This window comes from Myxocyprinus asiaticus, chromosome 16 (genome assembly GCF_019703515.2).
Source record: "Myxocyprinus asiaticus isolate MX2 ecotype Aquarium Trade chromosome 16, UBuf_Myxa_2, whole genome shotgun sequence".
Lineage (NCBI taxonomy): Eukaryota > Metazoa > Chordata > Actinopteri > Cypriniformes > Catostomidae > Myxocyprinus > Myxocyprinus asiaticus.
The window spans coordinates 34,305,158-34,329,553 of NC_059359.1; the positions used below are offsets into that span (position 1 = coordinate 34,305,158).

At 38.3% G+C, this 24,396-nt stretch overlaps 1 protein-coding gene across 4 annotated transcripts; it reads right to left on the reverse strand.

The window, feature by feature from the left end:
• Positions 1-8: 8 nt before the first annotated feature.
• Positions 9-20,900, reverse strand: ptpn2a (protein tyrosine phosphatase non-receptor type 2a). Of its 4 annotated transcripts, none has more exons than XM_051721362.1 (9): positions 20,654-20,900; positions 19,450-19,540; positions 19,126-19,226; positions 18,307-18,405; positions 16,438-16,575; positions 16,081-16,290; positions 15,709-15,870; positions 1,903-2,087; positions 9-1,496 (listed from the first exon to the last, which is right to left on the reverse strand). In XM_051721362.1, exons 1-9 carry the CDS (start codon positions 20,708-20,710, stop codon positions 1,304-1,306), a joined length of 1,236 nt encoding a protein of 411 aa, XP_051577322.1. In that variant the 5' UTR covers positions 20,711-20,900; the 3' UTR covers positions 9-1,303. The 4 variants fall into 4 exon arrangements, with proteins under 4 accessions (XP_051577322.1, XP_051577321.1, XP_051577323.1 ...); XM_051721361.1 differs by having other exon boundaries at positions 1,903-2,090; XM_051721363.1 differs by lacking the exon at positions 18,307-18,405 and having other exon boundaries at positions 1,903-2,090.
• Positions 20,901-24,396: the final 3,496 nt, after the last annotated feature.

The following is a 24,396-nucleotide window of genomic DNA, read 5'->3' on the forward strand; positions in this document are numbered from 1 at the left end:
TTTTTATATATATATATATATATATATAAATGCCCAACCCAGATTTAAATTAAATTTCAATAAAATGTGACAATACACCAGTGAAACAGCCATACACACAACTCTGCAATGTTGGGAACAATTTACTCTTATGTAAAAATAAAACCTATTTATTGGCTAATAAGAGGCCATCCCTTCTGTAGTGCTTTGATCCAGTAAGATCTTTTCCCATACTCAGTACAACAGGCTGCTGAGAGGAAAAAGGATCTGTCTTTCCCGGTTGGTCACTTGGCTAGATGGAATGAAATTACCACTCCACCATTAGCCAGTTCTGGAAATATTGGATCAATTCCTGGAACCGTGGCGGGAAGAGACATCTAATTTGACTCACATTGATTCTGCTAAATAATTGGCATTAAACCCACAATTAAATCCTACTGTGTGAAGTAATGTGACTAGGAACAAACTTTGACCCTCAGAGACAAAAATAAAATCACAAGAATTGTTTAGTATCCATTTTCTTAAAATTAAACATGATAGGACTGGCAATGCACTGAGGCAAGCTGTGTGGGAAATCGAGCCACCTGTAAACATGCACCATGTGCAGTCTATCATAATCTGCATTTATTTGCGGTCATACATCAGTTTTTCCCACATGCATCGATAAAATGCAAGATACCATTTCATGAGCACAAATGACCTTGTGAAACCAGAGAATCACACAAGGGCATGAGCACACAATCCTTGAGAAAATAATGCAAGTAAACAGCAATATTACTTGTTTAGTGAAAGAGTTTACTATGTACAGTTTTCAAAGTGGAAACCAGACCACTTATTACATTTGGCTGAGTCTACAGTCAGTTTATTACTAGCAGATCCTGAGATGTGCATGTAAAGACCATGTACGGAACCTCACTGGGTTCTGACCAATTGAAACAAATGAGTGACCCCATGAATATCTATGCGGAACAATTTGGACCGGTGAACTCGTAGGGAATAACATCTATATTGAAAATTGCTTTGCAGATAAATTTAAACAAAATACTGTACGGTATGTTTTTAGGCCTCGAGAACTTATACCAAGATGGAATTACAATAGTAGTTACAAAGTAACTACAGCATTCATTACAATGTAATAACCACTTATTACACAAACATTCAATAAAACATGTAGAATGTCAGAGTATAAATGCTTGTAAACACAATCATTCTACATTCTGTCACTTATCTAAAAACATCCAAGCACCTACTTTTAGGAGTACCATAATTTGGGTCCCTGGACAAAATAAAAGACAAAAAGAGGAATCTGTGTGGTAAAATGGCATTACTGGGACAGAAAAGCCCAGCACATGCACAGTCCTAGTGCTAGAGCTGCACCAGCGCCGACATTTAGGAGAATGGGTCTCCAGAACAGCCAGTTCTCTCTCTTCTTCTCCGAATCGCTCAGTTTCAGCTTCATTTGCTGCACCTTTTGTGCCGTGCTGGCTATCCGCTCCTCGCGGTTTCGCTTGCGTAGGCTAGAATAAATTAAAACCACAAACATACACAAGGTTGTTTCTTTCAAAAAAAGTGCATTTTAAGATATTTTTCTGGGATAAGCTACACTATGAATTAGATTTCTTAAATTATAATGTAATTTCAGCAGGTCTTTTGATTTTCTTTTTTAGATTTCAACAATCTTGTTCCCATCATTCACCCTGATGGTCACTTACCATTCTCATGTAACAATAGCATTTTTTAACTGACTTTTTTTTGCAATACAGTGTAACACTGCTGTGATAATCATGGATGACAGAACTACACCTAGAACAACAGATAAAAACCTTCTCTTTTACACTGAGCTATCAGTTTTCAAGACAAAACATTTCCTTTATTTTATTTTCTTATTCTTTCCTCTTTCATTCTCTTAGGTGCATCTCTTACCTTCCTGTTTTTAACTCTGTAAGCTGCTCTTCCTTTGGTGACTGTATCCTGTCTCCTTCACTTCCCAGATCCTGTGGCTTCATACAAGAGTCGAACTGTCCATTCAGCTTGTCTGAACTCATGATGGGGCTCTGAGGAGATGAACCCAAATCAGCCACTGGCTCCTGCTGTTCTTTAGACCACTTCTGCTTTCATTCAAAAAGGGGGATAGTAAGAGATTAGATTTTAAAAATGTAAAACATTTTAGACAAAGAAAAAGTTATGATTCAATATAAAGAGCCATTAAGGATTCTGGGGCCTAATTCACAGAACGTTCTTCTTAACTATTGTTTTCTTCTTAATTTCTAACTTAAGGGAAAAAAAGAACATTTTGTATTCCCGAAATAAACTTCTTAAGAAAGTTTGTATCTTTTTTCTTATGACTTGTCTAAATAAAAAAACAAAAAAAAACAAATTCAAATTCATGAGAAAAAATGTTTTCTTAAAAATTGTTGTAAATAACATCTCAAAAGGCGCTAGTCAATTCAAACGGATGCGCTGCATAGCACTCTCTCACCGCGATATATACAGTCCATAAAACATAATAATTATAACATTAGAACACAGAGACTGTCCTCTGCCACCCTTTTCCCATGCCTGCCCCTTACTTTACAATGTGATACAATTAACTCTTTAAGCCAGTGGGCCCGTCGAGAAAAAATTATCAAAATATTATCAAAAACTACAGTCTTGACCAACACAAAATAGGTATCGTTTTAAAGCTTAGATGATGTACTTTACAATGCATGTAGGCATTATAACTAAAACTGAACAAGTGCTTTGAAATTTGCTGACAAATCAGAAGTGTTCCATTTTTTGGAAATATTATTAATAATTTTGCACTGTACATACTATATTATTGTAATCTGTAAAAACATTAAACTAATAAAATAGTCATGCATCATATGTCGTTGGAAAGCTCTTAAAGAGTAGAATACAACCACCCTATTTGCTTTACTCAGACAAAAACATAGCGAGTACTAGCTAAGTACATATTTTTGGCATGTTACATGTAAACAGTTGTTGCTTATAAACCACGTTTTCACACAGTGTAATCGGACGCATAGATTATTATATAATCCACACGAAGTACAACGTGCACAGCACATAATCTGGCTAAAAACACGTTTGCTTTCCTGGATCAGATGACTTCATCGGATATGATGTAGTACATTGTCCAGCGTCATGGAATGCTAAACCAATCATATTAGATTCAGATCGTTGCAACCAGAGGTGGAAGTCATCCAAATATGGGCAGAGTGGATAATTCAGTCTAATTACAGAATGGAACTGAATGAGATTTCGTTACTCATGCTGCATGCTTTGGAAAGAGAGCATATCTTTAGTCATTGTTGTATTTACATGTGTAATTAGTTTTTATGTTTTATTTGTTTGGAAAGGATTTTGGACACTAGGATAAATATTTTTTGTAATTCTATCATTTTTGATTACTTTGTCATATCAACACAAAATTTTACTCAGATACAGGTGCCATGATTGGGAACAAAACAAAAGTAGTTTTTCAGAGCTAATTTACACCAAGATATATAATAAACCTAATATCTAATTATTAGATGTACAAAAACAAAATCTACATAATATTATGTGTAAAGCCACAATTGATGCCTGGGTCAAAACTGACCTGCGAATGGAAAAGATGTAAAAAAATAAATAAATAAATAATAATAATAATAATTCTTGTGTGTATTTTGGTAGTCTTAACAAAGTCACAAAGTTTGGTTCCTGTACTAAAAATTATGTGGTATTTAAAAATGATTATCTTCCTCTCCTGGATCAAAAATGACCCGAACGCAATAGGAGGGTTACGTTTATCAACATTAGAGCACTGACAATCTGACATTTTCATCGAGATTTCAACTCATGGGTGCTAAATAAGGTTTAGGTCAAGGCTCTGGGAGGGCAATTCTAGGACCTTAATTTTCTTTTTTGCAAAATATTTTTTCAGCAGGTGGCTGGTAGGATTCGGATTGTTATCCTGTTGAAAGATCCCATACTGTCTTTATTTATTTGTTGATTTCTGCAAGATTGCACCCAGAATTCGCCTGTTCACTTTAGGGTTCATGTTTCTATCACTGAACAGAAGCTTACCGACACCACTGTAAGAGAAACAGCCAGAGACTTTGACATTCCCACCTCTGTGCTTTACAGTGCCCTTAATGCATTGTGGCTGGAATTCTTCCTTTGCCTTTCTCTAAACAAATACTCTGCCATCAGATCCATGCAGGTTAAATTTAGAATTTAGACTGAAAATAAGTGTTCTCCAGAAGCTGCTGTCTTTCTGAGCATGTTCTTCAGCGAATTTCATCCTGACTTTCTTATTCTTTAAGCTACTGAATGATTTTTGCCATATTTCACTACCTCTCTACAAATGGTCAGTGAACTAAGTTGTATCTGGTAATTCCTAAATGTCTGAGGCAATCCTTGCCTTTGTTTCTTGTCCATTTCTCTTACTCACAATTATCCTGTTCAATTTGCCGGCTGTCTTTACAAGACCTTCATCTTTCAACTTTTTTTAAATATATCAAACTATGGAGGATGGAAGATTGATTTATTTATTTTTTGATCTGGTGAATAGTGGCTTTTTTTGAGCAAACAAATGATGCTGGACCTTTTCTCTGAACTTAATTCACTGTTGTTAGCCATTTTTGCAATGACTTTTAACCAACAGTGGTGGCAGTGATATTAAGTGGATGTATGAAGTCTGTTCCCCTCAAATTCACATAAGTGTCCAAGCAGAGTAACCACAGGCATAGGTCATCAAATTAACCTTTTCATGAGTAGGGTCTAAATTCCTCTGCAGTACCCCCTGGAGTGAGTTATTTTTGCACGTGAAACGGCACAGCAGGTAGAGGGGGGCAGAGTGTAGATGAGTATTTTTTTTATTATTGTACTGTATTATTGCCTATATGCACTGTTTGACATCTCAGACATTGTATGTGTGTATGTGTGTGTGTGTGTGTGTGCGAGACAAGTGCTAATGTAAACCTGACTTGGCTGTGTGCTCAGATAATCGTGCTTGATCAGCATCTGTGAGTATACGAGTTTTAAACTGTTATCATGGTGCTTTTGTGATAGTTTGGATGTCTCTTTCAAAAAACAAATGCATTATATGCCTGAAAATATTGTTCGAGTTGCTGTGAATGAAAACTGCATCTGCCCCTAATAAGTAGACGTGGCTGGGTGCATGGAAAGATTGCGTTTAGATATGACTGCTGTGCATATACAAGCTGTGAACTGTTATGGTACTTTGGTGACAATTCTTTACATAAAATAAACATATTATGTGCTTGAAAAGACTCTGAGTAGCTGTTTGTTTGACGAATGATAACCGCTACTAATGTAAACAAATGGCAGCACGCATCGGAGGAAGATAGCGTTTGATGTATTGACTGTGCGTATAAGAGCTATAAACTTTTTATTGTGGTACTTTGGTGATGTACATATATAATATAAACTTATTCTGTGGTTTAAAAACTGTATGAGAACTGTTTGAGCAAATATAAACTGCAGGCACTTGACCAGTGCAGCTTGTGTCGGCACATATGTGTGACGGTACATATGAAGTGGTTAACTATGGACATGTTCCACTAACATTTGACAAACGGAAAGTGTCCAAAAATTCATTTTGAACAGTACATCTATTGTTTATAATTTAAAACCTAAGAAACTTATTTTTGTGAAATATTTTGCATTAAAGGTGTGCTCATGCTATCTTTCTTTACAATAAATGTCACATTGTTTAATATTTTGTGTGTCCAAATACTGTGTTTCTGTGTGTGTGTGTGTGTGTGTGTGTGTATACACACCGGTGTATGTATGTATATATATATATATATATATATATATATATATATATATATATATATATATATATATATATATATATATACACACACACACAAAATATATACTGTATATAACTATTTATATAGCACCTTTTAGCAATTTAGCACAAAGTGCTTCACAAAATAAAATCAAAACACTGAGTAAAACATAGGTAAAAAGAAATTACAAAGTAGTAAAAGCAAGTTTATACAAATGAGTTTTTAAATGAGACTTAAAAACAGACACAGATTCAGCAGATCTAATATCCCAGGGCAGGCTGTTTCATAATTGTGGGGCCTTTACTATAAACACCATTTCATTTTTTGTTTTGTATCTGGATCTTGGAACAGCCAACAGTTCATGACAAGATGATCAAAGAGGTCTTAAAAGTTCTGCTAAATAACCTGGCACCAACCCATGTAATGCCTTATATGTAATAAATAAAATCTTAAAATTAACCCTAAAATGGAGGAACATGATTAAAAGACCTAGTTCATGTCAAAAGTCTATCTGCAGCATTTTGCACTGTATGCAGCCGTGCTAAAGTGCATTGATTTAAAGTTGAAAACAGTGCATTACAATAATCTAGGTGAGATGAAATAAAAGGAAGAATAAGCTTCTCTGTATCCCTAAAAATCAAAACCTGTCTCACCTTGGAAATGTTCCTTTACTGATCAAAACAAGACTGAACTATCTTTCTGACGTGATATTCAAATTTAAATTTGTGTCAGAATAAATGGCCAAATTTCTCACCACATGCTGAATATGCGAGACCACTTGATTAAGTGCTGACTCAAACTTATTCTTTTTAAAACCATGACTGATTATGACAACCTCTGTTTTATCTGAATTTAACTGCAGAAAATAACATGCCATCCAATTTTTTATATATTATACACTCTTGAAGAACATTTAAACTAAACAGATCATTGGGATTCAACGACAAATATAACTGTAGGTCATCTTTATATATATATATATATATATATATATTAGACACACACACACACACACACACACACACACACACAGGCGACCAAAAGTTTGGAATAATGTACAGATTTTGCTCTTAAGGAAAGAAACTGGTACTTTTATTCACCAAAGTGGCATTCAACTGATCACAATGTATATTCAGGACATTAATAACGTGACAAATTACTAGTACAATTTGAAAAAAATGTTCAGAACTTCTTAAACTACTTCAAAGGTTTCTCATCAAAAAATCCCCCACGTGCAGCAATGACAGCTTTGCAGATCCTTGGCATTCCAGCTGTCAGTTTGTCCAGATACTCAGGTGACATTTCACCACACGTTTTCTGTTGCACTTGCCATAGATGTGGCTGTCTTGTTGGGCACTTCTCACGCACCTTACAGTCTTGCTGATCCCACAAAAGCTCAATGGGGTTAAGATCCATAACACTCTTTTCCAATTATCTGTTGTCCAATGTCTGTTTCTTTGCCCACTCCAACCTTTTCTTTTTGATTTTCGGTTTCAAAAGTGGCTTTTTCTTTGCAATTCTTCCCATAAGGCCTGCACCCCTGAGTCTTCTCTTTACTGTTGTACATGAAACTGGTGTTGAGCGGGTAGAATTCAATGAAGCTGTCAGCTGAAGACATGTGAGGCATCTATTTCTCAAACTAGAGACTCTGATGTACTTATCCTCTTGTTTAGTTGTACATCTGGCCTTCCACATCTCTTTCTGTCCTTGTTAGAGCCAGTTGTCCTTTGTCTTTGGAGACTGTAGTGTACACCTTTGCCAAAAAACTGAAGATTTCCTACAATTTCAAGCACTGTATAGCCTTCATTCCTCAGAAAAATGATTGACTGATGAGTTTCTAGAGAAAGTTGTTTCTTTTTTGCCATTTTTGACCTAATATTGCCCTTAAGACATGCCAGTCTATTGCATACTGTATTAAAGTACCAATTGCCTTCCGAAACAGCAAAATCTGTACATTATTCCAAATTTTGGCTGCCAGTGTGTGTATATATATATTATATATATATATATATATAAATACAGTTGTGCTCAAAAGTTTGCATACCCTTGGAGAATTGGTAATATATGTACCATTTTTAAAGAAAAAATTAGTGAGCAGGCAAAACACATTTCTTTTATTTCTTATGGGATTCATATTCAATTGTAGGTTATAACAGAATGGCAAAATCATAAAACAAAACATGGCAACAAAGAAAAAAATGAAATTACCCCTGTTCAAAAGTCTGCATACCCTTAGTTCTTAATACTGTGTATTGCCCCCTTTAGCATCAATGACAGCGTTCAGTCTTTTGTAATAGTTGTCTATGAGGCCCCAAATTCTTGCAGGTGGTATAACTGCCCATTCATCTTGGCAAAATGCCTCCAGGTCATGCAAAGTCTTTGGTCATTTTGCATGAACCGTACATTTGAGATCTCCCCAGAGTGGCTTGATGATATTAAGGTCAGGAGAGTGTGATGGCCACTCCAGAACCTTCACCTTTATCTGCTGTAACCACTGGAGGGTCAACTTGGCCTTATGCTTAGGGTCATTGTCGTGCTGGAAAGTCCAAGAGCGTCCCATGCGCAGCTTTCGTGCAGAAGAATGCAAATTGTCTGCCAGTATTTTCTGATAACATGCTGCATTCATCTTGCCATCAATTTTCACAAGATTCCCCATGCTTTTAGAGCTCACACACCCCCAAAACATCAGTGAGCCACCACCATGCTTCACAGTGGGGATAGTATTCTTTTCACTATAGGCCTCATTGACCCCTCTCCAAACATAGCGCTTATGGTTGTGACCATAAAGCTCTATTTTGGTCTCGTCACTCCAAATTACAGTGTGCCAGAAGCTGTGTCAAGGTGTTGTCGGGCATATTGTAACCAGGCTTTTTTTGTGGCATTGGCGCAGTAAAGGCTTTTTTCTGGCAACTCAACAATGTAGCTCATTATTGTTCAAGTATCGTCGTATTGTGCTCCTTGAAACAACCACACAGTCTTTTTCCAGAGCAGCCTGTATTTCTCCTGAGGTTGCCTGTGGGTTTTTCTTTGTATCCCGAACAATTCTTCTGGCAGTTGTGGCTGAAATCTTTCTTGGTCTACCTGACCTTGGCTTGGTATCAAGAGATCCCAGAATTTTCTACTTCTTAATAAGTGATTGAACAGTACTGACTGGCATTTTCAAGGGTTTGGATATCTTTTTATATCCTTTTCCATCTTTATGAAGTTCCATTACCTTGTTACACAGGTCATTTGACAGTTCTTTTCTGCTCCCCATGGCTCAGCATCTAGCCTGCTCAGTGCATGCACGTGAGAGCTCAACAAACTCATTTGACTATTTATACACAGACACTAATTGTAATTTAAAAAGCCACAGGTGTGGGAAATTAACCTTTAATTGCCATTTAAACCAGTGTGTGTCACCTTGTGTGTCTGTAACAAGGCCAAACTGCAGGGTATGCAAACTTTTGAGCACAACTGTATATATATTTTATATATATATATATATAAATAAAAAAATCAGCTATATCCACAACATAAACATATTACAACTTAGGTCTCCAGAGACAATGAAGCGAATGAAAACACACTACTGCATGCAATATCCTAAACCGTCTAAAACACAGAATAAATCACTAAAGCATAAATAATTTGCAACCTAAAAAGTAAATAATACTGTACTTCAGTATACTATATTATTCATATGCTATTCAGGAGCATGCATTTTCGGGACAGTTATTTCAATCTGTTTATATTGATAAATCTTTAATTTGTTTGATACATGCTTAAATAATGAATACACTTTTAAAAATGTTTGGTCAGTTAATGTTTGACATGTCTCTCAGTCATTTTGCACATGATCGGCAACTTAAAGTTTTTAGTTTAGTTGAATATAAAAATTATAAATGTACGCCATTTTAATAATTGAATAATTGTATACATTATACACTATAAATGGCACAAAATACTGAATAAATATAAAAAGACATTTTCATTAAAGACAATAAATATGACTAAAATAAAACCGCATGATATTACAACTATATTGTAGGCAAGAATAAATGATAGCTAATCATCAACAAAGCGGTCTACACTGCAAGCAGCAGCACAATGTCTAGACAGGACTACAGACAGTGGAACAAGAACTTTGAATTAAAAAGAAAACTGCTGCAAGTGAGGTAAAGTCACGCAAAAGTAACAGTTCACTTTTCATAAAAGGTAAAAATGTAATGTATTCAGTTAATTTTTTAGTAGAAACACAATACTGTATAATGCATGTACTGTACATGCAATGCGTTACTTTAAAGGTAATGTAAACACTAATCACTCAAACACATTCTTGAAATCAGGGTTTCTGCAGGTTTTATGAAGCTAAATTTTATGACTTTAAGACCTTTTTATGACCAACGAAGGAAAATTTAAGGAATCAGTTGAAGGGAACACAATACCTCAATATGTTCTCTAAATGTAAATGTCTAGGGAGCACACAAAGTCATATTTATAGCAACACTTCAAAGTTTAAAAATGCAACTTTCAATAGATCTCCATTACTTTTTAACTCATTTTACAAAAAAATATATTAATGCTTGAATACCTCTGCTCCCAACCACCAGAATGTGGAAATAGCATTTACCTTCTGATCAGACCCATTGTATCAGCTATATTCCTCTACGACACTGCTGTGTCACTTATTGACAGATGAAGCAGCACATACTGCCACCTGTACTGTATACTGTTCAATGAATACTTAGCGATATAATGTAAGGCATGTGGCGCCGGAATTAGGCCTAGTCTTCACTCTAAAATAACTTAAACAGGGTGACCAGATTTTTAAAGTCTCAGAACAGGACACTTGTGTGTGTTTGTGTGTGGGGGTGGGGGGGGCATTTTCGGAGTTTGTTTTTTTAAATGAAGGATCATAAAAATTGCATTTTGTTCTCTTTCTAACACTCGTTCAGTATCTCACTAAGGGAACGTCCCAGACGTGACCGATTGCAGAAGCTCCAATGACACAACGTCTGTCAAGATTGACAGACCAATCGCTGCAGCTTTTAAGGAGTCCCACCTCCCTAATATAAACCACAGCTACCTGTTGCTGCCTCTTTTTCACTCTCTTCCCCGTGGAAGATTTTTTGGAAGCAGCCCTCTGCAGACGCACTAAGATTTATTGATCAACAGTTTGACGACGAAGCCACTGGTAATGTCCAAACGCAATAAATCTTTTTCTGCGAGTTTGTGGAATGGCAATTATTTGTATAGCAGAGTGAACTAATGCGTCACGGCAAGATTATCGCTGCTATTGTACTCTCGGCACTTTTCAGTGTTTTTCCAACTTTTTGCGGCACTCACTACACTTCAAATAGAAGGAAAATAAGAGAGTTATTCATGACTGCAGAAGTATGGCAACCAAAGAGCGAGAGAGTTCAGGTGGGAAAGGCCACCCTCCCCACTTATGTGCATGCGACACGTGGATCTCTGCAAAAGATTCTCATCCGCATTGCATCTCGTGCCTGGGGGCTAAACACGCTCAGGCCTCATTGTCCAGCCTGGAGGGTTGCCCCCATTGTTCATCCTTCTTGACCAAGGTTCGGAAGAGAAGGTTGAGGGTCGCAGTCGTGGGCAAAAAGGACCTGCGTCTTTCTTCTCAGGCCAGAGAAGAGTCAGCGGAGCATCTGCAGGCCCCGTCATGGAGCGAAATGGACAATCTGTCTCCAGTCCTTACCCCGCTGTTCAAGGACATATTGGTGAGAGAGAAAGATGACAATGGGGATGAGGAATTGTCTGACATCCTTGAGGAGGATGAGGATGACAAAGAAGATTCCATTTTGCCCATGGATCAGTCCCAGCCGGCGAGCACGCAGGAAGAGTGCTCTCCATCTCCGGTTCAGTCCGAGTTGGATTTGAGGTCTGTTGCAGGGCTGCGGCTAAGCTCTCGATCAACAGGCCATCACAGCCAGTGGGTATGGGAGGGGACTTGTACAATGGCAAGAGGCTCCCGTCTCGCCTCCCTCCAGTGAAGCAATTCCTCCCAGCTGTCCCGGCCTGTGTGACGGAAATGAGGCGATATTGGGACAAGCCTTTTTTATCACCGAGTGCCGGTCAAAGGGTTCTCGAGGCTCGATGTCTCAAACCCCCCCGGAGGAATTATTGGTTGCTAATCACCTGCACCCGGGCCGTCGAGTGGTTTTCTCCTCCACGGGGGCCGCATTGCCAGGGAAGATGGAGCGCTTCACAGCCTCTGTCTTCCAGAAGATATACAAGTTTTCAGCACTTGCAGTTCGAGCCCTTAACGCAACGTCCCTCTTGACGGCTTATCAGGCCGAGCTGTTAGAGGAGATGGGATGACAGCTTGACTCCGGATCTCCCAACTACAATCTCTGGGAGGAGATCTGCGTTATCGCAGACTTGAACTTGCATACGTCTCAGCACGGTTCAAAGCAGCAGGAGAAGCATGGGTTTGGCGGTGGTAGGTGAGAGAGCCCAATGGCTGAACTTGTCATGGCTCTCTGACAAAGAGAAATTTGAATTTTTGGATACCGCCTAGATCCGAAGGCCATGTTCAGCGCCATCATTACGGCTATGCATCAGCAGTGCGACCTGAGGAGAAAGGAGGGAGAGGCCTTTGAGGAATGTCTCCAACATAAGCCGCCGGCTCGTCCTTATCAGCCAAGTCGGACTGCTTTCAGGCCCTCTGGAAAGGGAGGACAGCCTGACTTACAGCCTCCACACCCTACGCCTCTCCAGCAACCGGGAAATGCAGCGCAGCAACCCAAAAAGGGTCATTCAAAGCCATCTTTTGCAGCGGCCACTGCGAGACAACGCCCTTCTAACCTCCAGGGGCATAAGAAGAGACGGGCGAGTCGGGGCGACCTGAGGTATTTATTCGCCTCGAGAAGGGGCACGGAGACAGCACCACGGGTTTCTCTGTCCGGACCTCTCGTGATCAGCGACTATCTCCCTCCCGTAGGGAAATGGAGACAGACGCTGGAAGTTGGATGTTTTCTTGTGTTCAAAACAGATGGTTCAGTTTCATTCCCAAGTGTGTGGCACGATAACACACGTTCCTCAGTTGCCCCCCGCAAATGTTCTCCTCCCTCCACCCGCGGGGTACGTTCTGAGGGCGAAGGAGATAGTTCACACAAGCATTCATGGTATGTTTCAAATAAAAAATTATCTGGGGCATCCAGGCAGAGTGCTGAGATCGCAGGGTTGTGTGAAAAGAAAAACAGACACAAAAATAAAACAAAAAACCATGAAAATGACCCTCAGTTCAGAGCCACATTCCCTCTCTTCGCCACAAGAGGGCGTTGTCGCACCACTAGTGAGCGACGGGGATCAGGGTCCTCCCGCTGTTCAGACGGACAACACAACGGTGATAGCCTATATATAGCCTATATAAATCGGCATGGGTGAGGTCGCTCGCACCAGCTTCACAGCTTGGCAGAGAAACGGATTGTGTGGAGCAACGCGAACCTGTTGTCATTGCGAGCAACGCATGTTCCGGGCATAATGAACAGGGGAGCGTATTTGCTGTCCAGAGGGAATCCTCTGTACGAAGAATGGAGGCTTCACCCTCAAATGAGGGAGTTCGGTCATTCTCTTATTTTAATAGCTCCGAACTGGTCAGGGAGTCTGTGGATGGCAGAGATAGCGCAACTGCTTTACAACCACCCCTGGCCTCTACTGCTGCGCAGAGATCTTCTCTCTCAAACGTGCGGGGAAATCTTCCATCCCTCGCCTCATAAATTGGCTCTCTGGGCCTAGCCCATGAGAGGCTGAATTTAAACACCAGTTTGCCCCCGAGAGTGATTGAAACGATTCAGAGCACGAGGGCAGCCTCAATGCGTTCATTATATGATCTCAAACGAGGAGTATTTGAACGATGGTGTGGGGACAGACATGTTGTTCCATACATATGTTCGGTGACAGATGTATTGTGCTCTCTGCAAAACCTTTTAGATAAGGGTAGAGCCTATTCTATGGTCAAAGTCTGTTTGGCTGCCATTTCAGCATGTCATGTGGGCATCGACTCTGGCAATATGGGCCAGCACCCACTGATTTGTCATTTTATGAGAGGTGCTTGGGCCTTCAGGGCCGTCTCATTCGCAGAATGATCGTCTCGTCAGAATGCATGAACGCCCTCCCCCAACTACTGTACAATTATTTGGGTTCTCAGCATCTTCTTCCTAGTTCTTCAGCAGCTATATGATGAGATCCAGCTTTTCACACTTGGGACAATTGAGGGACTCATACACAACTATTACAAAAGGTGCAAACAATTATTGATGCTCAAGAAGGAAACACATGAAGCACCAAGGGGTGCAAACTTTTGAACAGGATGATTTATGTAAATAAGAGTACATTTTGTGTTATGTAGCTTTTGACAGGCAGTACTACATAAAAAATATATGTTATCTCTTATAGGCTATTTGTATACATTATGAAAGGGGTGTGGAAGACTTAAAAAAAAAAGTGGTATGCAAACTTCTGCACTTACTGTAACTGTATAGACTATATAGTTTGTGAAAATTAATATTTTATTTTAGATTTAGTTTTTTCACGATTTAACCACATTTTAGCTTTTTTTAATGTACAAATTCCATGTAGCCTATTCTATCATATGATGTCATATTGCATATGTAATTATAAAATGACTTGTAATGTCAGGTACACATTTTAACACAATTCACAGCATTGTAACCTAAAATTCAAAATGCAAGCCACACATCTCAACATACACTACCGGTCAAAAGTATTTTATTTTATTTTTTTTTCACATTTTAGAATTATATTAGAGTCATCCAACTATGGAATAACATAAATGGAACTATTTAGTTGTGACTAAACAAAATCCAAAATAAATCAAAACTGTGTTATATTTTAGCATCTTCAAAGTAGTCACCCTTTGCCTAGAATTTGCAGAAATGTACTCTTGACATTTTCTCAACCTACTTCTTGAGGTATCACTTTGGGATGCTTTTTAAACCATATTGAAGGAGTTCCCTTACTGGCTGCTTTTCTTTATTATTTTGTCCAAGTCATCAATTTCAAAAACTTTTTATTAAATTTTAGTTTTATAATGAAATAAATTAATATGGTGGCACAATTATATTTTTGTCTACAAAAGTAATTTCAAACATTTAAGCATACACCTTCAGATCAAAATATTTTTAAGATCATGAGACACATTTCAGTCAAGTGTTTCAAAACTTTTGACCGGTAGTGTATAAGTGTTTGTACCATGTAAAAAGTGCAGTGTAACTGTCTGAATGTGACACTGTCTGATTTCCCTCCGTGCTCTTGGGGAAATTAACATTAACAGTGACAGAAAAATACTCGCTTACATATTCACATGTTGCACAAAGAAATGGATCGGCTTCTTTCAACACGTTGTTGAAAACTAATTTTTTATTGGTACATTTCTACTTGCGCTGACTGACAGGACGACAAAGAGCAAGAGCGCCAAGCGCATGACGTCATTGCCATGGTAACCAGATACATTTCAGCTGATTTACTGAAAGACTAGAATGAAAGCATCATCAAAACAACGTGCGATGCATTAAAATCTCTTCTCTGCAAACGATACCAAAGACAATAGCGAGAAGGGAAATTAGCATATTAAATGTCATTAGAAAAAAAATCAGTGAGCCTACCAGCTGAAACCGGGACATAATTACATTGTTCAGAGAATTGTCGGGACACCGGAACGCACCTCTTAAAAACGGGACATCTGGTCACCCTACATAAACACAACGGGAAAACAATCCCTCGTACAACATTGAATGCCATGACCTTATGAATTTAAGACTTGTTGCTCCGATTCAAGACCTTTTTAAGCCCTTAATTTGCGGAAGGGCAAATTAAGACTTTTTAAGACCTTTTTAAGACCCACGGAAACCCTGTGAAATGAAATGTCATACTGCAATTGCACTATGTTCAATACCTGTAGCGTAGAGTCTCCCAAGATGTTCTTTGCACCCTCCATGACTGCCATATATGAGAACCGAAGCTGATCTGGAGTTTGGATAAGGCCCATTCGATAAGCTCTCATATCTAACAAAACCTTCTGAATGTCCACAGACAAAGGGTCTTTTCTCTTGTCCATCTACAAATAGAAAAGGGCACAGCACAGTCAGTTCTTCTGAACATGTCATATTATACCTGATAACTACAAACTTTAAACCCATGTTCCTAACTGCTTGTGTATGGTAATTATTAGACTGTCTTATACAAAAGTACGTCCAATGTAATAAAAGATTATGTACTGTTTAACCTTTAGAAGCTTATTAAGTATTCTGTAGCTATGTAGTCTTACCAAGACAAGGCATGTGTCAACCAATGAAAAAGTCCCCGATCGACCTATTCCTGCGCTGCAGTGGACCACAGCAGGCCCGTTCTCATGGCCCAAAGAGCCAGACTCTCGAACCTTAAACAGGAAGTCGAGGAATGATGCTGGTGACTCTGGTACACCAAAATCAGGCCATGTTGTGTAATGAAAATGGTAGATCTCTCTGGTTTCTCCTGTCTGAATAGATACAACTAAAGTGAAACATACTATAATATTTACTCTTTTAATCGTTTAAAACACAGCAGACTAAAGTGGACTAACATCATAAAATAATGAAAAATAAGGAATTCCAAAACAGAAGTACTACTGCAGATTCTCATTCACCTTGCTATTTTGAAGTTCTAGTAGCCTTATTGTGTAATTCGGTGTGACGTCCTCAGACACAAGAATTACCACAAACCCAGTGTCACTGAAATCTATGTCTTGCTCCTCCTCTGATGGCCAGTATTGTGCACACTTCTCCTGTTCAGAATGAGCAAAAACAGCAATACAATATAACCCCTGTTTTTTCTTTTGCATTTCAAAATGAATATTGTTAGAACAATTTCTTGTGTATTTTGCTCTATTTAGGCAAGCCTACACAAATCCCCTTCAATGCCTGTTCAATACATTACTTTGCATTCACAAGACTAAATAGAAATACCAGGTCGCTTGATAATTACTTTCAGTAATTGGCCACAATACAAAATACAGGATTATAACCTTCCTTTTAAAGTTCCATGATTTTTCAAGAAATCCAAGATTTTTACTACTTAAAGGAATAGTTCACCCAAGAATGAAAAGTCTCTCATCATTTACTCACCCTCATGCCATCCCAGATGTGTATGATTTTCTTTCTTTTGCAGAAGAAGATTTTTAGAAGAATATTTCAGCTCTGTAGGTCCATACAATGCAAGTGAATGGTGACCAGACCTTTCAAGCTCCAAAAAGCACATAAAGGAAGCATAAAAATAATCTATAAGACTCCAGCGGTTAAATCAATTTCTTCAGAAGTGATAAGTGTGGGTGAGAAATAGGTCAACATTTCAGACCTTTATTATAAATTCTCCTCCCTGTACAGTAGGTGGCGATATGCACGAAGAATACAAATTGACAAAAACAAAAGAAGAATGTGAAAGTGGAGATTGATAGGAACACAGGACTTAAATATTGATCTTTCTCTCACCCACATCTACCATTTTGCTTCTGAAGATATAGATTTAACCACTGGAGTCTATGGATTACTTTTACTATGATTGTCTGTGCTTTCTGGAGCTTTAAAGTGCTGATCACCATTCACTTGCATTGTAAGGACCAACAGATCTGAGATATTCTTCTAAAAATCTTAGTTTGTGTTCAGCAGAAGAAAGAAAGTCATACACATCTGGGATGGCATGAGGGTGAGTAAATCAGAATTCTCATATTTGGGTGAACTATCCCTTTAAGATGCTTATTGAAGTGCTTTTCTGTTTTAATATGATAAATTAAAGATTGAACAGACTTTTATTACATAACAATAAATAACTTGAGCAAAAATCAAAACATTATTAATAAATCTTCAAGAAGCACTCCTGATGCAGAGACAAACCATATCTGCCACTGTGCTTTAAACATGCATTATGCTGACCAACAAACAAACTGGTCAGAGAAGAGCTGCTAAAGATTACTACATTTCTTGGATGTATTACCAACATGTACCAACCCATGTTTAAATATGCATTCTTAAAGATATGTATAGCAAATTTTTAGGCATACATGAAGTCATTCAACCATCAAACACACTAGTATTAAAGGGATAGTTCACCCAAATATGAAAATTCTCTCATCATTTACTCACCCTCATGTCATCCCAGATGTGTTTGGCTATCTTTCTTCTGCAGAACACCAATTCTTTACAGAACTGGCTTAAATATTAAATCTGTTTCTCATCCACACCTATCATATCACTTCTGAAGATACAGATTTAACCACTGAAGATTTATGGATTACTTTTATGCTGCATTTGTGTGCTTTTTGGACCTTCAAGGAGCTGAAATATTCTTCTAAAAATCTTCGTTTGTGTTCAGCAGAAGAAAGTAAATCATACTCATCTGAGATGACATGAGGGTGAGTAAATGATTTTGGGGTGAACTATCCCTTTAAGTTTTTCACAAATTAGAAAGCTGTTTAAAGTTGAAGTAGTAAAAGAGCAAAATGTCAGCTGCAATCACCCACCGAGCCTTTCTCTATAATTCTGTTAAGCATAATAACTGCTTTGGAACACTGTTCCCAAATCATTAGCCAGAAATGACCACAAGTGTTCCTCAAAGGGCCCTGCAGAAAAGGAAAAATACCTGCTATTACATTACTAAACATCCAAGACTAACAATTTCAGCAAGCTGGACAATACAAAACAAATGAAGATCTATACATCTACAATCAATTACAGTCATGAGGCATTCTTTTTTTTAATCTCCTTTTCTCCCCAATTTGGAATGCCCAATTCCCTATTACTCAGTAGGTCCTCGTGGTGGTGTGGTTACTCATCTCAATCCAGGTGGCAGAGGACAAGTCTCAGTTGCCTCCGTTTCTGAGACTGTCAATCTGCACAATTTACCACGTGCCCCATTGAGAACGAGAACCACTAATCGCTACCATGAGGAGGTTACCCCATGTGACTCTACCCTCCCTAGCAACTGGGCCAATTTGGTTGCTTAGGAGACCTGGCTGGAGTCACTCTGCACACCCTGGATTCGAACTTGTGACTCCAGGGGTGGTAGTCAGCGTCAATACTCGCTGAGCTACCCAGGCCCCCCATCATGAGGCATTCTTATGTGTCCTACAAAAGGCTGCCAAGGAACCCAGACTTCAGTTTCATGATGATAAAGATAAGTATTTCTATAAAAACAGGGGAACGTGAAAATAAAAAAAAACTATTCGTTAATATGTTCATTCATTCAATCTGCATGTAAATGTGTATTTGGGACACGTGAGACATGAATGCAAGTCAGAAAAATGCAAACAGTGGGCTTACTTTTTCCATTTCTGTCATACCTGTGTCAGTATGTACCTTCTCTGGGCCTCCTCCATGGTTATTAAGCTCGCATTTATGTAGTCATTCTCTGAATTTTCTAATCTCACTCGACTGTGATCATCTTAACACAAAAATGCAGGTTATTGAAGAGAGCTGAAACCGATATCTTGGCATATACTGTACTTGTGTGAAATTCAATTGATTCAAGCTAAAGCTTACAGCAAAAAAAAAAAAAAAAAAAAAGAAAGCTTCACGTGGATCTATTAAGGGGAAGGTTACAAAATTTGTGACAATGTTTAAAATGGTTAAAAAAAAAAGCCACAGTTTACATGGAAGAAACTTACAGGGACTGACGTCTCTATATCTATTCCTATTGCGATTTTCTGGGAACTTGGCCACTTTGTAGGGACACTCCTGAGACTGGTTACGGATTTCCTAGAAAGAGATTACAAAACAACAAACATCAGTGTGAAAACCTCAGAGCCCTTCTAAAAAAGGAGAAAAACACACAAACACATACACTTAAGTATTATAATATACACATACAGTATGGTGGTCATACTGCAAAGCCTGTATAGCACTTTATGAAATAGTTAATAATATTTTTTTAACAGATGGCACTTGGTGTAATTCATGGATTGGACTGTACAAATGCAAATGAATAAGACCATAAAACCCAGAGAATTAAATATATACAGCCGAATCAAAGGGGGTTGGGTATCTGGCTGAGTTATAGAGAACTGACAGCCTCGGTTCTTCAGTTCTTGGGAAGTGCTCGTCAGTTCTCAGAAACCATATCAGTGCATGGCTGCCTGTGTCTCAAAACCTAGTGAGCTGCCTACCTAGACAGCAATTGGAGCACTAGTGACCCGTTTGGAATCCGCACAAAACACGACAAAATCTAAATGTATGTAGTACATCGCAGTCCAATGACTTGAAACGCACCTATGATGCCTCAAATGCTGCACGCGCTCCAAAATGCTGACTAGGTAGGATGCTCGCTAGGTGTTGAGACGCAGCCCACGTGTTCACAGGAAGCCCCGTGCTGCTCTAATGCACCGCACTTTGACATGACCACTCGTGCACTTCTGGAAATTACTCAGTGTACACAAGTTATTTTGACACATGGCTGTATGGTTCACTAAAAACAGGCTTCATGTTGCTGGTTTAAAAGACTAAAAATATACATCCACGTAGCTTATTTGAATGCACCTGTGAAATAACTGCCCTCATAAACAGGTTTATTGAGCCGAAATGATCCGCGAAGGCAGATTATTTTAGATTTAGCTGCTGACAGCAAGATAAAGTGAACCGTATTTCTTGGTATTACGCGCATGCGCAGTCACACATAACTTTTACCCATTCCCTATCACGGGCCGAGGACTTGACTAAGGACTATCAGCCTTTCCAGTCTAATTTTACCAGATATAAACCGCAAACCTACCAAGATTTAAAAAAAAAAAAAAAAAAAAAAAAAAAAGTACAAATACAGGTGCCCCTAGCATTTATCCTAGGATCCAAGCATTGAAAAACATCCGCATGACTTACATTATAAAGGTTTTGCCACAGTCCAGATGAATCGATGTTCTCAAACTCCTGATCCATTTTTTCAAAGCGGGGTGAAACTGGAGGTGGATGAATCAAATGTGGTCCGAGAACAAACGAGAGGTCGCTATTCCATCGTTACAGGTTGTCATGATCCCGCGGAAACGGCTAGAGGAACGGTGCAGTGCGCTGTTAACCCTCATCAAAGAGGATAAAATTACGAGCACTTTCAGCACCCCCATCGGCCACTTCCGTGTGTTTGTGAACGCGAGAAACAGCGCCCTCTGTCTGCGAGAGGCGAACATGACATCATCAGTACCTTGATTACTTCCAGGAATAATCAGTGAAAAAGGTCTATAAATGAATTCAGTTCATTTGTCATTCTCTCTTTTAACGTGTCGTATTTTTAAAAGTGCACACAAGTTATTTAAAACGCATACAGTTGACAACCTATAAAGTTTGATCACTAAAACATTTGCTGCGAGTTGTGGTTAAGCAAATTATTTTGCGTGGCTCAAGCATGTGTATGTGCATGTGGTTCATTTACTATGATTTTCACATGCTCCACGAGCTAAACAGCTGCTTCTTATACATGGTTAATGAGATAATGCCTTTATCCCACTCACACCTTAGCATGCATCATGCAAACCAATCCCTACTGTCATACATGATTGGATAGACTGTCTGTTTGGTGGTTTGTACAGGCCATAACCAGCACAAGAGCTTGCATTCACATACCATTGCTGTTATTTTTTACTTCACTTCAAAAACAAACATGAAAGGGAATATTTTGATTGCCTGTGTGATGTTTATGTCTTTGTTTTGTTCAGGTAAGTCATTAATATCCTCTGACATTTGAGAATTAGCTGCCTAGTTTGTCTGATCCATAGAAATGTTTCATTGCAGGGCTATTCAACTTAAAGAAAATAAAGATTTTTAGAAGAATATTTCAGCTCTGGAGGTCCTCACAATGCAAGTGAACAGAAGCCATAACACTGAAGCACCAAAAATGCACATAAAGGCACCAAACAAATAAAAATAAAAATAATAATAATCCGTAAGTCTCCAGTGGTTAAATCCATATCTTCAGAAGTGATATAATAGGTGTGGTCTGTGTGGATGAGAAACAGATCAATATTGAAGTCCTTTTTAACTATAAATCTCCACTTTCATGTCTGTAAGTGAAAGTGGAGATTTATAGTAAAAAAGGACTTAAATATTGATCTGAGCTGATATAAAATAATAATAATAAATAAATCATAATTTGTCTTCAGAAGACAAACTCCTAAAAACTAACTTATCCCATGAATTAACATATACACATAAGACAAATTATGATTTATTATTATTTTATATATATATATAGCCCTGCAATAAAGCATTTCTACTTCGGAAAGGTCAGGGGCCTCAAAGTTCTGGCTTCTGTTCACTTGCATTGTGAGGACCTCTAGAGCTGAAATATTCTTCTCAAAATCTTTATTTTCTTTATTTTAAAATCTTCTGGGATGGCATGATGGTGAGTAAATGATATGAATTGTAATTTTTGGGTCAACTATCCCTTTTAGTAATTATTTTAAACATATGGGGTGTAACAGCTCGATTTTCTGATATAGATCAGTTCTGTTGTCACTGTGATTGTCAGCTAACAAACACCATGAGTACATATCTCTTATGAGCTATTCAAGAGGCTAGACAGATTTGTGCTGTGTTGAGTAACTCAAGTTAGATTATGAGCGTGCATGTTTGACTGACAGACCGTGTACATGTGCTGTGTATGAAAACACGCGCAGACCGACCGCTGCTCTCATAAATAAGTGATAAGATTTCAGCCTGTTGTTTTTATTTATTTATTTGTGACATTCTCTTGCAGTTGAATTCCCTCTCTAATGTAATTCAGCAATGTAGAGAACTAACGTAAATCCTAATGAAAAGGGACACCTCACAATTCATACAGATTTGATAGGCTGCTTATACATATATTTCTGATGATGATATCATAACACGGGCCGCAAAAGATCGCTCGAGGGCCACATGTTGAGTAGCGCTGCTCTATTGTTTCTACTAAAATGTTTCCAAAGCAATATACTATTCTTCATTGTCATAGGCCACATGTAATTTTACATGTGGCCCAGAGTGTGTTGGTAGTATTGCGAAATTTACACATGGCAAGGGTGCTATTAGCTTTCATACGTGAGGCATTTACATATTTCCATTGATCATGGGATAAATATTGGGGGCGTTGTACTTGCCTGTTTTGATTAGTTAGAATCATGATTCCTGCATTACTTTTTTGGTAAGGGTTGCATTCAGGGGCGTAGATTCCTGAATGCAACCCTTACAAAATAAATCATGCAGGACTCCCATATAGGAAACCTACTTGTGTTATACTCGTACAGGAATTCTACTGGACTATCATAGGTGTTGTCATGTGGTATAGGACTACTAAAGGGATGTTCTGGGGCTCCTGTAGTCTTGATACTTTCACAGGACAGTTTAGCAAACCTTCTGGACGGGTAGAAGTAGCTAATTTTGCTAACAATTGCATGTGTAACGTTTTACAGTGTAAAAATAAATTAACGTGATTTATGTGCAACATAACAACTTTAATCGAAGCTGGTGTTTGTCATTGAATATTTCCCAAAATGAAGCTCTTAGAAACCTCCATGGAGTTGCTGGACATCAATTCTGAACAGTGTCTGCTCCTCCTCTTTGGCGTCCTCCCAGCAATTGGCACCCTAGGCGACCGCCTAGTTCGGCTATGCCTAGAAACAGCCCTGGCTTACAGAGACGTGGTATAACGCAATTTGCATGTCGAATTAACAGGTTTAGAAAGGTTTATACATCTGTAACCTCTTTAATTCAGTATCAATGCGACAAAGCACTTCCTCACTGTTTGCACTTACACTTCTGACACTGCTGACTTCTTGAATTACAGTTTGATACAAAAACAAGTTTGATTTGATTTGTTCATCTGGATCTACTGGTTTACTAATATAGAGACTAATTTGCTGCTGCACTGTAAAGTGAATAAAAGTGTGCGGGAATTTCCCGCATTATTAAAATTGTGCACATTTCAGGCTCTGCAAACTGTTTTATATTAAAATATTAAAGGTGCCCTTGTTCCCCTCCTTTATGATTTCATTATAAAAGAAATAAAAATAAAAATTAATCTGCAGTCTGCTAAATTAATTCAATGAAAAGCTGCGTCAAAAGCCGAAGTAAACAATTATAGTGAAAAGGACTTAAATATGTTTCTTGTTTCTCACCCAAAGTGATCGACATTAATTTAACCACTGGGGTTGTATTACTTTTACTACAATTGTCTGTGCTTTTTGGAGCTTTAAAGTGCTGACCACCATTCACTTATTGCAAGGACCAACAGAGCTGAGATATTCTAAAAATCTTTATTTGTGTTCTGTAGAAAAAAGAAAGTCATACACATCTGGGATGGCATGAGGGTGAGTAAATGATGAGAGAATTTTCATTTTTGGTTGAACTATCCCTTTAAAATGAGTTTTGTTGGTGTGAACTAATGTATTCAGGTTGATTTAGTGGTTCAGTTAAATACTATTTTTGAGTTGGGGGGGGGATGGTACCTTTTTATTTTTTAAATAGGTTAAATGAACCCCCCCACCCACCCACACCACACACACACACACACACACACACACACACACACACACACTCACACTTTTTATAGAGTAGTTTTCCTGATAGGCAATGTGTGGCCAGCCTGCACCAGTGTT

Coding starts and splice junctions, on each gene's coding strand:
- ptpn2a (XM_051721361.1), bottom strand. CDS start 20,710: ATGGATCAGGAGTTTGAGAACATCGATTCATCTGGACTGTGGCAAAAC. Junction 16,576..18,306: donor GAATTATAGAGAAAGGCTCG/GTGGGTGATTGC, acceptor CATTCTGAACAG/GAGAAGTGTGCACAATACTG. Junction 1,497..1,902: donor ACAGAGTTAAAAACAGGAAG/GTAAGAGATGCA, acceptor AATTTATTCTAG/CCTACGCAAGCGAAACCGCG.